Here is an 18293-nt window from a genome sequence, read left to right on the forward strand (position 1 = left end):
AAACAGTTGAGAAGAATTGGGGAAGAACAAGCTGGATTCAGGCCAAATAGAAGCTGTTAGGATCAGATCTTCACTTTACAACAAATAGTTGAGAAATCATGGGTAAATTAAGATGGTAAATTAAATATGGAAATAGACAACAGAATCAACAAAGCTGGTATGATAGGAAGTCAACTGAATAAATTTATATGGAATAAGAGAGAAATTAGTCAGAACACTAAATTAGCTGTATAGAAGACAGTGTTCAAACCAGTTTTAACTTATGGATCTGAGAGCTGGATCAGAAGTAAAACACTTGACCAAAGACTGGAGACTGCAGATATGAGAATCATGAGAAAGATTAGGGGCGTGATCAGATGCCATCAATGGCAATATCATATTAAAAAAGAACCTGACATTGTCAACATCCAGGAATGCGTTAGCAGAGCTAATCTCAGGTGGTATTGGTCACTTAAACAGAATGGGAGAGGAAAGATTAGCAAAACAAGTGTTCTCTGCCAGGTTGGCAAGAAAAAGACCCAGAGGAAGACCAAGATATAGGTGGATTGATACAGTAAAAAGTGCCTTAGAAGATAGAAATATAAGATCTGATAATGTTGGAGTCTTGACAACAGACTGATTTGGAGGAAAATTGTAGATAGGAAGTTAGTAATGATGTAAATTTTTCATGTACAATAGTACTATCATATCCTGTACATGGCAGGAATTTGATGATGAACTTACCTCCACTTTAAACACTCATATAAAGGTTCATCTCATGCTGCTATTGGAATTGAAACCAGCTCTTTCCAACCAACAGGATCATTGCTGCTGACTGAGATACAGAAAGTGTGAACAATTAAATGGTGGTTAACCTCCCTACCAGCCAATGTGGATGAAATATTGACACCAAATTGCATTTCTTATCCATGTTATTCAATGAGTTTTAGAGTTTTGTATCCAGATTTATTTTGACATCTATAGGTGCCGTGGCTGGTTTGTGTGTGGGGGGGGTCGACATGAGCTTTAATGTCGACTGTTTAATTTCCATTAAACAGTCGACATTAAAGCTCATGTCGACTGTTTAATGGAAATGAAGAATAACATAAAAATTAATTAAGCAATAGTTTAACAACTCCAATATTTTGTCTCTGTTACAGTGATGCCATCAGAGGTATGATATAAAAAGTGTAATGAACATGTGTGCAACACAAAGGAAATGGAAATTATTAGCCTTGAGACAAAGTTACAAGAAGTGTGTCCCTTGACCATAACACAAACACATTCTTCCACTATAATAAATTTAGTTTAATCCTTTATCCAAGTGAGAGCAAACAAAGTTTGCGCCTGAAAATATCTTCAGGACTGAATATGGTGTTGTACTATCTTACCTGGGAAAGTAGTACAGCACCAGGCAACTCGTAGCAAAGGTGGAGCAAGCTACCAATACTCCTATCCCAGTATCTCCCATAATGCAAAACATATCTCCTTGCGGATATGTATATAATGTTATGCATTAAGGGATTGGCCACTACCCAGACTAGTTTCGACCTTTATTGAGGTCTCTTTAGTGGAAGCCAGGCCCAGAGTTGGAGATACCAGGCAGAAGCAATAGCAAAGTCATCTGGCATCTCCAACTCTGGGCCTGGCTCCCACTGAAGAGACCTCAATAAAGGTCGAAACTAGTCTGGGTAGTGGTCAACCCCTTAATGCATAACATTATATACATATCCGCAAGGAGATGAGTTTTGCATTATGGGAGATACTGGGATACGAGTATTGGTAGCTTGCTCCACCTTTGCTACGAGTTGCACTACTTACCCAGGTAAGATAGTACAACACCATATTCAGTCCTTAAGATATTTTCAGGTGCAAACTTTGTTTGCTCTCACTTGGATAAAGGATTAAACTAAATTTATTATAGTCTAACCAAGTGAAAAATAAACTTTCAACATTCTTTCACTATGGCAACATCCAGAATCCAATTTACTATAGAAAAGAAAATAACAATGGACACCTTGACTGTCCAAATATGCTTCCTTGGGTAGAAGGAAGTATGCTCTGTATACTTCCTTTTACCCAAGGGCAGAACATATATATTTGTGTAATATCCAGTACTTATTGCAAAAGAAATCCAAATCTAAAATCTCTTTTTAACCTTCTCTGTCCAAGGTTTTTGTGTGCTATTCTGTAAAATTTATGTGTTGTCTTCATTGCTTCAAAAATTTTGAAATAACCTTAACCTCTTTGATTTCTTATCCCTAAGCTTGATTTTCTGCAAATCAATTACACAAACACTGATGTCATTGTTCTTGGAGACTTGAGTCCTCCTGATAACAAAATGGCTTCCCTTTTCCAATTCTAATGCAAGCTGTAACAAATATGCCGATCTTGTTATTACTATATATTTGAATTTATCTAAACAACAGCAATTTGAACTGCTGTGGATCTCATTTTTAATAATAGAACTTATTAACAGAAATTAATTTTTATTTTCACATTTAGAGACAAAGAATGAAATTTCTTCTTCTTCCTGATCCTTAATGTCTGAATAAATCATCCTATTATTATTTAAAAGGATCTCATCATTTTAAATTCCTCTGCTAACTCAATATCTTTTCCACTGATGCTTTTTACATTGACAGTGTCAATCTTCAATTTTGTAGTAAATGAGACTGTTCAAACAGCTGAGTTTTCACTGCTCTGGCTTTCAGAAAAAAACAGTAAAGCGCTTGATATCTGATTATGCTCTACCATAACAGCATCTATGTAGCTTAGCTCAGGGGTCCAGAAATACCACTTAAATTTAATGGCTACAAAAATTTTTACTCACCCATAGTATGAGTGGTAAAAGGTGTGAGTGTATTAATATATTATTATTATAATATATTATAATAATATATAATATTATCTTCTTCTTCAGTTTATAATACTGCCATCACTAGGTTTCACCATTGGTGAAACCTAGGTGTAAAGTGTTCATTCAGTGTTTTGTCTTACATTACCGCAATAGCAAGGTCATCCATCATGTTTGGGGTCTTCCTGTGGGTCTTTTCATTTCCTATGGGTCTCATCATTTTAAATTCCTCTGCTAACTCAATATCTTTTCCACTGATGCTTTTTACATTGACAGTGTCCATCTTCAATTTTGTTGTAAATGAGACTGTTCAAACAGCTGAGTTTTCACTGCTCTGGCTTTCAGGAAAAACAGTAAAGCGCTTGATATCTGATTATGCTCTACCATAACAGCATCTATGTGGCTTAGCTCAGGGGTCCAGAAATACCACTTAAATTTAATGGCTACAAAAATTTTTACTCACCCATAGTATGAGTGGTAAAAGGTGTGAGTGTATTAATATATTATTATTATAATATATTATAATAATATAAAATATTATCTTCTTCTTCAGTTTATAATACTGCCATCACTAGGTTTCACCATTGGTAAAACCTAGGTGTAAAGTGTTCATTCAGTGTCTTATGTCTTACATTACCGCATTCATCCATCCATCCATCCATTCATCATGTTTGGGGTCTTCCTGTGGGTCTTTTCTTGTCAATTTTATTTGTAAGTACTTGTTTAACTGGTCATCTACTCTCCAAACCACTCAATTCTGTTGCTTCTTATAAATGATAGGATGATGGGTCTTTGAAACAGGCTTCATGGATCCTCATTATGTCTTTGTTTATAAAGTGCAGTATTTTGATTATAAGATAGTCCAAATTTTTTTTTTTAAATACTTTTCCTTTAAATGTGCAAGTTTTTTATTATCTCCATTATTATCTATTATTTGCCAGCCTGGCTGGCCGAGTGGTTAGCATATCCGCTCTTCAGCCAAAAGGCTGCAGGTTTGAATCCAGCCATGGGCACGGATGTTTGTGATTGTCTTTGGAAATACTAGTAGTGGTGGTCGGCGGTAGATGGCATTGGTGTAGTTGCGGTAAGTTGGTGGATTGAGTGGCAGAGACAGAGTTGTAGAGCAGGTGCTCTCCCTCGATGAGTCTAATAATAATCTCCCTTTGTTGTTAATAGTTTTTCTTTGTATTTTCTTGATAATATTCTAGATTTCAGGAGTTGTAAAATTGCAAAATGTCCATGATTGACCTTACTTTCTTCCTCTATCTCTTGATGCATATCATTGTAGCTATTAATGCTGACTCCTAGATAGTTAAAGTTACCAACTTGTTGAAAGATATAATATAATTATCAACAATCGAGTTAGACAGATCTTGATGGGTCCTTGAAATGCATATATAGTCTTTCCCTCATTTGCTTGCCTTGATGAATAACATCCTCATAAGAGTCTCTAAGGATAACAATGTCATTGGCATACACTAACAGTATACTGTTCCCATCCTTCATTATTACTATTATTATTGCGTAACACCTCCAGGGAGTCCAAAGACTCATCGAGGGAGGGCGCCTACTCTACAACTCTCTGTCTCCACCAACTACAATGAACCTCAGCTATCATCATCTACACCAATGCCATCAACTGCTCATCACCACCACTAGTATTTTCACAGACAATCACAAACATCCATGCCCATGGTGGGATTTGAACCTGCAGCCTTTTGGCTGGAGAGTGGATAAGCTGACCACTCAGCTGGCATTGTTCATTTAGTTCTCTAAACTTTTTCCAGTGTTCATTTGAACAGGATTGGTGAGAGAGAGCATTTCCTCGGCAGAGTCCAGATGTTATTTCAAAACTTGACAATGGGTATGCCGATTACAAGGTCTTAGTGTATTTATATATTTTTGTGGTACTTTAAAAAAAGTCTCATTGCATCCTATAGTATATTTCGAGATATATATATATATATATATATATATATATATATATATAAACAAATTCATAATATTTTTCTAGCAATTGTCAGAGAGTGGAAATATGATCTGTTGTTGACTTTCTCTTGCAGAATCCACACTGATATTCTCCTATAATATTTGAAGACTACACATCAATTCTTTTCCAGGTCAGTGCAGACAATATTTTGATATATTTAATATAATCTAAAACAGCCAAATTCAAATTATATGCAATAATTTGTAAGATTCTGGCATCTCTCTTTAATGTTGTTGCTAGTCCATTATTTTATAAATCAACATTATATGCTTAGGATGACCATTTTTTTTTTTTTTTTTACTCATGCCAATCCAGGATATAAAAATTTTCTAATGAAAAAAAAAAAAAAAAAAAAAAAAAAAAAAAAAAAAAAAAAAAAAAAAAAAAAAAAATTGACCCATGTCAATTTCCATTTTGTTCATGTTCAATTCCTGATTTTTTTCTTCCCCCGCTGATACTTATCTTTTCAAATATGAAAGTTGTTGAATAACTCTCTTTCATCAAAATATTTTCTTGCAAAAAATTAATGTCTCTTCTACCAGTGAACTGCACTTTTATTGCAACTCATCTTAAGTGCTTTAACTAATCAAGCTGCTTTCTCAATAGTTACAAAAACAAAGGGAATACAAGAAAAACATTAAGTAACACTGTTTGCATTTTGAAATAATACTGCCACAAATAGGTGAAGACAACTTAATTCAAAGGACGAATTATATTTGTATGAAAAATACTGTCATCATAAACAATGCTTCAGGTGCATACCGATGAACTAATAAGTGCATGAAGTATTTCAATTTTTGTGCTAGATTTTTTTAAAAAAATTATCTAACATCTTAAAAATGCGATTATTTCAAAATCCAGACGTTTTCTGGAATATTTACTAATATGGGGCAGTATATTATCCAGGACAGTTTCGGTCACTATATACACTACTTCAGTTCCATTGGCAATCTCCTGTCACAAGAAGCACTTATTTATTTCACTCTCTCAAAGTACACTGAATCTGAGTTTTGGAGAGGAATTATGCAAACAAATAATACCTCCTCTGATTTATATATGCATCTCATATAATGGACAAGTTTCTCCTCATTTGCAATATCTATAGAAGTATCTAGAAGTAAAGACTCATTACTGAAGTCTTTAATTTTCTCTTATGTAATTTTTTTTTTTTAACATCAGCAGTAATCGACACAAATTCCTGTTGATTTGTGATTGACACAAATGCTGATACTTGTTATACTACTGGGCATACAAAGTTTTGGAAGACTGTAAATAGTTTAGAGGCAGATTACTTTAGACTTACTGTATACCGATCATTTAGACTTTTTTCTTTTAATAATCTTTTTGTTACCCATCGTATATGAGCACTGAAAGAGACTGATTTTGAGACAAATGAGACAAACTATAAGCAAACCGATTATAGTTTTATATGAAATGTTATGCTTACATCTAACCAGATAGCACAGAAATTTATGTAATCTAGAAGAAAAGAGGTGACTGTCACTAGCTAAGTGGTAAGATGCTTTTTCAACAGTTTGATTCAAGTGCAATTAGTATAAAAATGCAGATCGTGTACATGAGAGCCAAAAGGGGGGGGGGGAACCCTGCATCCTCTTTCTGGAATTTAAACCAAGGTCTCTTTCTTTCCTAGGCATGCGATATGCAACAACCCACTGGGGTCAGATCTTCAAATTAAATTTTTTCAATTTTTCAAAAAAAAAAAAAAAGTTTACCTGTTCCATAGTCTATTCTTGTGGAATTACCAACACCTTCCACTAGATAAGTGGAGAGTTCTATAATTGCAGGGTGGAATGCTTCAGGAAGGACTTCCTTTAACAAATCATCTGCTCCCTAGTGGGAATAAAGACTATCAAATAAAAATAAGGTTTTCAGAAATAGTCTAAATAATTTGTATCAGTATTTCTAAAATACACATTATCCAAGAAAGTGGACAAAACTAATCAATTTACTCAGTGTTCAAATTAATCCCATATACCAGATGTGTTTCTTTGAAGTTACATATCTAAAATTATAAGGTACACCAGCAGGCTGAACAAATGTTACTATTCACCTTGACACATGATGATTCAGAAACAGTATTTCTGAATCATCATTCTGAATCTAGGTATGATGATTCAGAAATACTGTTTATGAATCATTATTTTGAATACTGTTCAGAAATCAGAATGTTATAGGTTCTGTGACAAAATAGCAGTGATCCAAAGTTAAAGAAGAGGAAAGAAGATATTGAAATTATAGTTGCCAAAACTTTTCAATTTTAAAATTAACCATACCATACTATTAAATAATAATATTTTTTGGTTTACCGATCAAGTGTTGATCAGTTTTATTAACTGAACCAACTAGTTTCACCACACTTATCTGATGGCATCTTCAGGGCTTACATAGAGGTTTAAACAATCTCACAATTATGCGTAACTGCAAACTGACAAGAATAACTGTAAAACACTGACTAGAATAATTACAAATAAAATAGTATCGAACGTGAGTGAAACACGTATCGCGTGTACAAGATCAGCTAGCTGTTGCTGAGGAACTTTCTGTAGTTTGTATTAAAGTTCATTTCTTCCGTTTTTAAGGTTCTGATTAGGGTTTTCCATATCTCTGGGAGTATTAGGCCTTGATTTCTGTTAAGGTTAACAGTAGAACGGGCGACTGTGGCTGCTTCTTTGAAAATTCTTGAATGGTAATCTTCCTCCATGTAAGGAACAGCTTTTGTCCCACTTGATGACATGGTTAGTTGTAGAGAAATGAGACGATAGGCCAGAAATGTCCTGTCTGTTGTTTTTGACATAGCCAATGTGCTCCTTTTTCCTGAAAGTGTAGCGAAACTAGTTGGTTCAGTTAATAAAATTGATCAACACTTGATCGGTAAACCAAAAAATATTATTATTTACTAATTTATGATCAAGAAAATAACCTTCATGATGACATACCATACTATCCTTTTAATAACAACATAATCCAAACAATGGCAATGCAAAAGAGCTGCAAATTCATGAGAGGCTGAATAGATAGAGTATAATTTAAAATTTATACTAACATAAATTGAGCCATTTTGCCACTGACAGCCTCATATGATCAATAGTTCCTGCCTGGTATTTGATGGCAGTATGTGTTCAATGTGTTTCTGTATTTCATCAACATTCCCCACTGGGGTAGAGTATATCAATGATTCAAATGGGCCCCACAAATAAAAATCCACAGGATTTAAGTGGAGTACTTAAAGAGACCACATAATTGATCCATATCAATGAATGCACCTTTTAGGATTCCCTTTGGTTAAGATAATGCTCAGGTCTCGTGACTAAATTGTAGTAGAACTCTATAATGCATGAACTACTACATGTTTCTTCTCCACACCAAGGGAATATGATCAAACATATCATCATGGAAGGCATTTTCTGCTAAGTTTGCAAAAAGTCCTGCAAGCCTGTTTAGCAAAAATTATCCTATTAGCCTCCAAAAATAAATGCCCATATAATGATTTATGCTTTCTAGCAAAAAAATAATTTAGCACCTTCTTAAATTTTTGTAAATCATGGCCTTTATAATTTCACACCTGTGCAATTTTGTACCATCTCCTCCCTTTGTTCTTACATTCAGCGTAGTCCACAGAGCAGTCACTAGAAAAGTACACAGGGCTGAACCTGATAATAATATATCAGGAGCTTCCTAACCAGTCAGCAAATAATCAAGTTGCCTAGGGAAGGTTGGAATATGAAGTACAAGGGAATGCTGTCATGGATATTCTCTGTTTGGAAGGAATGTCTGAGAATCCGCCAGCCATGATGTAAGTTTCAATTGTAGAGCAGTTATTAACTATTCCGCAATACAAACCATGAGAGGCAACATAAATAATTCCAGTAAAACTGCAAACTGAAAATATATATATAAAAAAAATAATAAAAAAAGGCCACAAAAAATTCCATGCAAAAAGAAAAAAAAATAACTTCACATCCCATTCCCAAACATTTATGGCATAAAAACAAACAAATGACATTCGCGTCTCAGAGATATCTAGATCTGACATACTTCTAACACTATCACTTTTCTAAGCTGGCAGGCACAAAAACTACTCTCCATCTCCTATTTCAACTGCCTAAGCTACACTCTAAATTCCTTTCATCACAAAGATATTTCTTGTGCATTCATGAGATGTCAAATCTCACACTTAGAAGAATCTCTCATTTGATCATATCTGGCTCAGAATTTCTGTAACATTCACCTGCTGTCACTATCATTTTCCAAATTCAATAATTGCTCCAACCTCTAGAAATGTTTATCCCTGAAGCTTGATTCCTTGCAATCCAAACACACAAACAGTGAAATAATCTTCTATGGTTAATATAATTAACGGCTATATTTTAGCCTGTTTTTGTTTAGGAGTGTCCCTTATATTTAATACATTGGCTAACATAACTCAAAAGGGGTATATATATATATAATTTAGGACATTACGGGCGAGTGTAGAAGGCAATTATGGCAGAATAAAAAATGTTGAAAAATTATGTACATACCTTGATTTTGGTTTAAAGATGCCTTCTAAATCCAAGCTCTTGTGGAGGGGGGGGGGGGAAGAGAGGGAAAGAACATGGGGATGTACTTGGGACACGGGAAATAAGTTTGGGAACCCGGGTTACAATTAATAATATATATATAAATATATATATATATTATTTTGTTGTGGGGAGAGGGGGGGGGGGAAGGAAGGGGAGGGGTATCCTTATGTGGAAACTGGGCAAGGGTTTACGGGGTGTGGACCGTTTCGGTCATTGTCTGACTATCGTCGGAACTTTGTGGGAATGACTGTAGGGCTATGTCAAGGCTGCAAGATGTATCTGCCAAATTTGGGCATTTGTTGTTGCTAAATGGCCGGAGGCGTGGCTTAATTTGTAAGTTTTGGAACGTCCAGCATTCGGAAATTAGGTAGGGGCGGTGGACGTTGATAGAATTACCATCACATTTTATGGCAATAGTTTCGGATATTCTAAGCATCGTTTCGTTTTCTTGTTTGTCAATGATTATGGCTTTGTCAATTTGGGGAATGTGTTTTAGTTCAAGGGCGTGAGCTGCAATTTCAGTCTTCCCTGTATTCTGTGGTTTGTTTTTCTTTTTGATGTTGCGATGTTTTTTCGTGTTCAGATATTCTGGAATGGGAATATTGCAATCCTTGAAGTGCTCTTGTAGTCTAGTCCATAATGACCTAATTGTAGAGCCCGTGTAGGTGACGTCACAGTCTTTTTGACAAGGAAATTTGTAGACTACATTGTGGTGTTCGAATAATTCTTTATGAGTGAGAGATTTAGTAGGTTTTAGGAGAGTTATTTAGAATTATTCAAACACCACAACGTAGTCTACAAATTTCCTTGTCAAAAAGACTGTGACGTCACCTACACGGGCTCTACAATTAGGTCGTTATGGACTAGACTACAAGAGCACTTCAGGGATTGCAATATTCCCATTCCAGAATATCTGAACATGAAAAAACATCGCAACATCAAAAAGAAAAACAAACCACAGAATACAGGGAAGACTGAAATTGCAGCTCACGCCCTTGAACTAAAACACATTCCCCAAATTGACAAAGCCATAATCATTGACAAATAAGAAAACGAAACGATGCTTAGAATATCCGAAACTATTGCCATAAAATGTGATGGTAATTCTATCAACGTCCACCGCCCCTACCTAATTTCCGAATGTTGGACGTTCCAAAACTTACAAATTAAGCCATGCCTCCGGCCATTTAGCAACAACAAATGCCCAAATTTGGCAGATACATCTTGCAGCCTTGACATAGCCCTACAGTCATTCCCACAAAGTTCCGACGATGGTCAGACGATGACCGAAACGGTCCACACCCCGTAAACCCTGGCCCCAGTTTCCACATAAGGATACCCTTCCCCTTCCTTCCCCCCCCCCCTCTCCCCACAACAAAATAATATATATATATATTTATATATATATTATTAATTGTAACCCGGGTTCCCAAACTTATTTCCCATGTCCCAAGTACATCCCCATGTTCTTTCCCTCTCTTCCCCCCCTTCCACAAGAGCTTGGATTTAGATGGCATCTTTAAACCAAAATCAAGGTATGTACATAATTTTTCAACATTTTTTATTCTGCCATAATTGCCTTCTACACTCGCCCGTAATGTCCTAAATTATATATATATACCCCTTTTGAGTTATGTTAGCCAATGTATTAAATATAAGGGACACTCCTAAACAAAAACAGGCTAAAATATAGCCGTTAATTATATTAATAGTGTTTTAGAGGAGTAGCATGGGAATTTCCCAGAAATTATACTTAATTCTATGGTTATTTTTAAGTTCATGCCAAAAACTAATTCCCTTTTGCAATTCAACTGACCATGTCACAAGAGATGCTGAGGTGATCTAATCCAAACTGTGCATCTGTACAATTAGAATAGTAAATTATTAAAAACACAAAAGAGTGATTTTTTTTAACCAGTTCTTCCAAATATAATAAAAAAATTTACTTACCTGGTCTTAGACAATAACTTTGGACACCATTCCTCTCCTACAGAATACCTTTCATCACCTATTCTCAACCTCATATCATTTCATATTACAATGCCACAAAGTGAGATGGCATCTATCTAGTCTAGCCATAAATATTGTTATAACTTGAACAATGCATAAACCTTTAATCTATCCATTAATCATTTACAACTTTCAGCACATAAAACCACACATATAAAGTGCATATAGAAGAACTCAATGTTTGAAATGTCCCTCTTTTGCCTTAACACATGTCTGAAGTCTATGCGGTCACATATTGATGGCAGCATACACAACATCCAACACAAATGCTTCCATTGCTCACTCCAAATCCATCTTCAGGGGCTGGTGATGCTAGGATGTCATTTCTTGCTGGCTACTCTCTCAAGCTCCGACTACAATTTGAAATCCAATGGATTCAGATTGTGATGCTAGTATGGCCAATCAGATAGGGATATGTGGTCAGGCACATTCAACTCCAACCACACTACTGTGGGGTCCTCGTGGTGTGCAGGGGCTGAGTCCTGTTGGAAGGCCCACCATCTACTGTGAAACAAAGTGTTTATCAGGGGCCATACCACAGGTTCTAGCATGGCGTCTTGATACACTTTGGCAGAGGTTTTAACCCCTTTCTTGGAGAAAATCTAACTTGAATATCCCTGACACATCAATCCCCACTAAAACATCACTGATGCAGGGTGATGATCTCTCTCTGAGTCCTGGTGCCAAGACACGTGCTGTGCGACCATCTGGGACATATAGCTGAATGCTTTGGCAATGAAATGATTCTTCAATGGTGAAAATTTTTCATCTGCACAGAGGATATTTCTGTATCAGTTGTTCATGTACTACCAGAGAAGTGGCTTTGATTTTATCACCCACTGCTGAATAGGTTGTGGAGTTAGGAAGTGTCCAGTAGAACAACGATAGGTTCTACCCCCCCCTCTCCCAGTTCTTCAGTTAGTACATATGACACTGTTCTCTGCAAAAATGTTCATCTCTCATGACATCATTTTCTGCATTTTCAGAGGATTACGATGGAGGTATGACTTCATAGTCCTCACAAGCTATTGCGCCCTAATGCAGTGTGGTCAACCTGTTCTTTGGCAGTCAGATATGTCGTCTGTGTCATTATAATGGTTAATAGTCTGATACACACACATCCTACTGATCCCAAGTGTTTTTAGCATGTTGAAAATAACATGGAGCTTCATTCCAACCTTGTGAAGTTCTATTGCAGTTACACGGTTCTCATAATCTCCCCACTGCATATTAATCCATACAGCTAGACAACTCCCTCTACTGATAAACACAGCCTCTACTGTGTTTATCAATGTTGGCTGCACACAGTGCCACTAACGGAACCAGGCTGGCTCGCACAATTCTGTGGAAGTTGTAACAGTATTTATGACAAGAGTGTGTGTGTGTGTATATATATATTACTAACTCATACTTCCCAATCTACTACTGCTTCTGCTTTCCTGGTCTGGACATTTCTCTGATTCAGTCACAGAAATTGTTCTTAGTCCATCTCCAAACTCCATTCAAAATTATAATAATCTAATATAAGCCCTGGTGTCTCAACAAGTGAGCAAAGGTAGTCCGAGACAAAAACACTGAGAATATCACAAATGACTGAGATCTTCAGCATCACACTCAGCCTACAATGCAGCTCATACGAGATGGAAAGAAAAAACATGAAAAAACTTTTTTTTTTAATTTTAATGTCAGCCCCACATGTAAGGGGGGGGGGACAAAACTTATGACGCAACAATGCTGTGTGGACAAGTGGTTAGAGAGAGGGAGAAAAAAAAAAGGAATTTCTTAAAGTGTTTCTTGAAGAATTTGGGATTGTAATCAATGGAGATAATAGCATGAGCAAGACTATATTTAACACTATATGAATAAATAATACCGGAAGAGGAGGATGATAAGCTGGTTTGAGCAGTTTGGAGTTGAACTCTATATGAGTGTTGGCCATGTTTGCAGACGATTAAAGGAAAGTGGAGGAATGGTAGTGGCCAGTTCAGTTTATCCAAGTTCATGGGCATACATACAGAAAACAAATAATGTAGCAATGGGACATCAAAGGGAAAGCAACTGAAGGAAGTCATTGAAAGCAGCAGTCAAGCTTAGTGCTTTTGGCTAATACAAAGTCTCTTTTGAATTTGTTGGTGATTTTCTTACAGTTGTAATAGGGTATAGTGAAGTTGAATGAGAGGCTAGTTTCTGACTTGAGTGATTGGATGCATGCTGAGTTTTTGACTCAGAAAGATTTGGCACATTTGTTGGAGATCTGGGACTTGAATAAGTGTTGAGGATTTTGAGTGGAGTGAGGAATAAAGGCACTAATCCCAATGTGAATAATTTTGGTTATTAGATCAGAGCGAGTGTTAAGATAAGAAAAGCAGAAGCAGTAATCAGACTATGGAAATCCTGAAAGTCATTCCAACTGGCACCTGTAGTGCCACAGGATATGAGGATGAGAGTGACGGGGAGAAGGATGATCTGGAGAAAATCAAACATGGACAAGGTTAAAATCAAACTTGCTAAGAGGAATTCTAACATCAATGGTGGATTTGGAGGGAAAGCTGGTAAAGAAAAGGTTCAGGGTGTTGGGAGAATGATAAGGATTAATGGAATTCTGGGTTTGGCAAACAATTGTGTTAAATCATTACCGACAGAAAACCATTTACCTTCTCTTCCAATTTGGTCCATGAAGATGGAGAAGGGAAGCCAGTCAGAATTTCAGATGCTTAAATCTCTAAAGAAGATTATCTTTGTATTTGGGTAACTAGACTGTATGTGTTCAAAACTTTCAGATATAAATACTCAAAAAAAAGTCAGTCAAGTCAGAGTTAGGTAACTAACAGAGGTGGCAAATAAAATCATGACCAGGTTCAGTCCTGGTCATGATTCCAACATAGGGAATCGTGACCACAATAGAATGGCCTCCTATAAAATTAGGCCCCTGTTAACTGTTTTACTTGGATGCCCTCCAGGATCAACCTGTAGAGAAAGCAGCAGCATTTAGGATTATTTGCCAGTTGATTGGCACCCTGCATATCATTCACAGGTTCAGTCCTGGCTGCCTGCCAGATAGCACATACCTCAAGTAAGTCATGCCTTCTGGTCCCTTGTAAAGACCAATGGCCGCAACTTCTGCCCTTCCATGCCGCCACATCCACATGCCATACCATTATAAAATACCCCAAAGATAAAGTTGACCTTTGGGCATTTATTGTTTTTCTAATATATGTATAGATGACCAAGGCAAATCACTTCCTATAAAATTAGGAATATTACAAGGCATGCCTACTTTCATCTTCTGTCAGAAAGAATCAGAGGAACAATGAATATCCTGGATATCATAGAATTTTTATCCAGATCTACTACTCTCAATTTGTGATTAAAATTTGCAGTCAAAAAAATTCCAAGCCAATGTCAGTCTCATACGACTATGGCACTGCAACAATGTCAAACATGATTCAATTTCTATGCCTTTATTCTATGGTCTGATAATTGTTTTCACTCTCCTGATCCAAGCACTTGCTGAGATCCAACGAGTGAAATTATTCTTACTGGCATGAATGCCTTTATTCACCCACTCTATGCACACAAACATACATATATAAGAGTTTCCCAAGTGAGAAGATAAAGGATGTTAGCAAAGCTGTTAGTTTGCTGAAGTGAGGAGTGAAATAATTGACTGTTTTGGTAGGCACGAATGATATGAAAAGTGAGAAACAGGCAATGAGAGAGGATATAAGAGTTATTAAAGTATCAGAGTACGAAATTGAGAAGAAGGGCCATGACTGCTAGCAAGTCAATGAGAAGACTGTGGAGGAAGAATAGTGTGCAGTTTATAGGCATACAGAGTAAATCTGATGGACTTTAAAAGGACTTATATTTGAATACAAGGACTATTCCTTGTATTGTATTTGAATAGTTTTGGAGAAACTGTTATTCAGTGAGGGGGTTGAAGATAATTCATCTGAGGTTATTTGGTGTGAGACAGAGGCCAATAGAAGAAAATATATTGTTGATTGCTGCGATAGACCCATTGGGACCACAAAAAGATGTAGATGTCATGCATTAGCAGATCAGTACAATGAATGCAAGTCTAGCAATTATAATGGAAGATTAAACTATGGAGATGTAGAATGGAGGGAGGAAACAGCACGGGGAAAGATGAAAATGGAATTTATACAGTACTAAGAGATAACTACTTTGAAACAGCATGTGATGGAGAAGGGACGGGGGGGGGGGGGGGTTCAAGAATGCTGGATCTGATACTAGTATCAGAAGATGTAGTCATAACCAAAGTAGACGCTCTACCTCCAACAGGGAAAAGTGACCATGCAGTCTTATTCTGGGAGGTTGCTAAATGTGGAATTCTCTGTCAAGAAAGGTTCAAGTATAAAGCTGATAATTATGACAGACTTAGGAGTCATCTTGGAGCAGTGCTATGGCTTGAGAAACTATAAGGAAAGAATGTCAGCTGTGCATTAGAAGTGGTCAGGGATTGTGGAGGATAAACCAAGTAGGAGTAATAGATGAAGAAATATAAAAAGAGTTGCAGGAATGCATTACATTTGTAAATTGCATGTGTTCTTCTAGCAAGGTTGTCTGTTTTGCAGAATAAAAAAAAAAGATTTTTCAAGAGGGAAGCCCTGCCATGCCATTATTATTATATGTGATTCCTCTAGGGAGTTCAAGGACTCATCGAGGGAGGGCACCTACTCTACAACTCTCTGTCTTCACCACTCAATCTACCAACTACCATCATCATATACACCAATGCCATCTACTGTCCACCACCACTAGAATTTTTCACAGACAATCACAAACATCCATGCCCACGTCGGGATTCGAACCCGCTGCCTTTTGGCTGGAAAGCGGATATGCTAACCACTCGGCCAGTCTGATGAGACCAGTAACTCACCTCAGTTGAAAAGCCCTTATAAAGGTTTGTCACATTCAGATGGGATATGAACCCAGGTCTTTCTAACTAAAACTTCTATGCAACAAGTAGCTTATTTATTTTGGGGGGGAAAAAAGTTCCTAATATCCTGAATGATACTGAGATCAAACTCCGGTCTTTACAAACAAAGGACGTACATTATCTAAATGCATTACAGAGTTGGTCATTTCACATCAGCAAGTATGATCATTTTTTCTTAAACAATCGGTATTACTGAAGACAAAGTATCCCAGGAGGAATCTGCCAAACTTCAGAAGTGTTCCTCATAGACAAAAACATGTATGCCAACATCAGTGTGATCATGAACAACAGAGAAAGAAGATATGGTCATGTTATGATTTGACTGCTAGTAACTGCAGCATCAGGATTCCATGGAGTTATTAGACTCATTGTGGGAAGTCCATCTCAGACAACATGGTCTATCATAACACCCCTTAAACTCATTCACTGCCTACTCATTATCCTCAATTACTCCATTCCATGCTCCAACCACTCTCCATGCATGCAAAGTTATTTCCCACTCTTTTATTCACCATTCCCTTGCACAACTTCAAGAATGGTCTCTTGTCTTACCAGTAAAAATCTCTCCAGTGCCCATATGGTAAATAGGTCTCGGTAGCTTAAATATCTTAATCATATCACCCCTTCATCTTCTAACCACCTACCTCTGCAGATTACATGTCCTCAGTCTATTTCCTAGTCCTGATATCATTTTAGTGGAAGAATGAAATGGCTTGAAAAAGTTATTATTATTATTATAGGCAACTTGTGGGAGGCCCTAAACATGTCAAAAACTATTCAGCATTCGCACAGTATCTATCATACTTTGCTTTGAATTCATTCACAGTCATGGTACCCACAACAGGCTGGCAACTTATTCCACTCATTCACCTCTCTCCAAGCAAAAAAAACCTAGTTCTAACACCCTTGCTAACTACACTCTTATCAGTTTCCATGGATGGCCCCTAGTTCTCTCACCACACACCTGTTCTGAAAAATTTCCTCTGAATTAATCTTGTAAAAACTCCTCAGTAATGTCTCAATCATACTGTCCCTTTTCTGCCTATCAACCAGTTTCTGTAACCAACAAATCTTCAAACCTGTTCTCGTAAGGTCCATTCCATAGACCAGCTCCCATAGGGTCTTATCATGGCTCAATAAAGTGGAACAATAACCTGCTTGTCAAAGTATTCTTCAGTAACCAAATGATCTAATGAACTGCTTTAGCCACTTTTGCTATATGCCCCCTAAACTTTAACTCCCTATCCACTAATACTCCAAAGTCTCCAGCTTCGTCTATTTCCTAGAGTGCAGTTCTAATTGTGAATTAACTATTGCTGATGATGCAAATATTAACATATTTGCATCATCAGCAAATAACTGAACAGTTCCTCTCAGATCCTTTCCAGTATCATTAATGAACAAATTAAATTGCAGTGGTCCAAGAACAGAACCCTGCAGCATACCACTAGTCACAGGCCTTCTTTTGGACTCTACTTGCAGTGGTCCAAGAACAGAACCCTGCAGCATACCAATAGTCACAGGCCTTCTTTTGGACTCTACTTGCAGTGGTCCAAGAACAGAACCCTGCAGCATACCAATAGTCACAGGCCTTCTTTTGGACTCTACTCCTGAATAAACTAATCTCTGATATCTCTCTCCATCAACCATCCTCCTATCCATCTCGCCAACCCTATATCCATCCCATGTGCTGCAGTTTACTGATTAGAATTTCATGTGGCATTCTGTCAAAGGCCTTTGCAGAGTCCAGCAGTATCACTGTAAATCCTTTTACTTTTATTACCTTTATCCAACTCAGCTATCACTGTATTATAAAACGTGAGCAAGTTACTGAGGCATGATCTGTCCTTCACAAAAAAGTTCCATGTTTGGTCTCTAGAGTAAGGCTTCTGGGCTATATAAAAATTAAAT

The 18293-nt window shown here is 36.9% G+C and overlaps 1 protein-coding gene across 1 annotated transcript in view; it reads right to left on the bottom strand.

Moving 5' to 3' along the window:
• The window catches only part of LOC150110695 (serine/threonine-protein phosphatase 2A activator-like), a 129639-nt gene that overhangs the window by 55110 nt on the left and 56236 nt on the right, over positions 1-18293 (bottom strand). Inside the window, exon 5 of the mRNA XM_090395740.1 lies at positions 6560-6677. Within this exon, the coding sequence (XP_090251866.1) occupies positions 6560-6677 (118 nt within the window). The remainder of the gene's footprint in view (positions 1-6559; positions 6678-18293) is intronic.

The sequence above is a fragment of the Typopeltis vanoorti genome, chromosome 1 (genome assembly GCF_054136105.1).
Source record: "Typopeltis vanoorti isolate ZY-2024b chromosome 1, IOZ_Tvanoo_1.0, whole genome shotgun sequence".
Taxonomy (NCBI): Eukaryota; Metazoa; Arthropoda; class Arachnida; order Uropygi; family Thelyphonidae; genus Typopeltis; species Typopeltis vanoorti.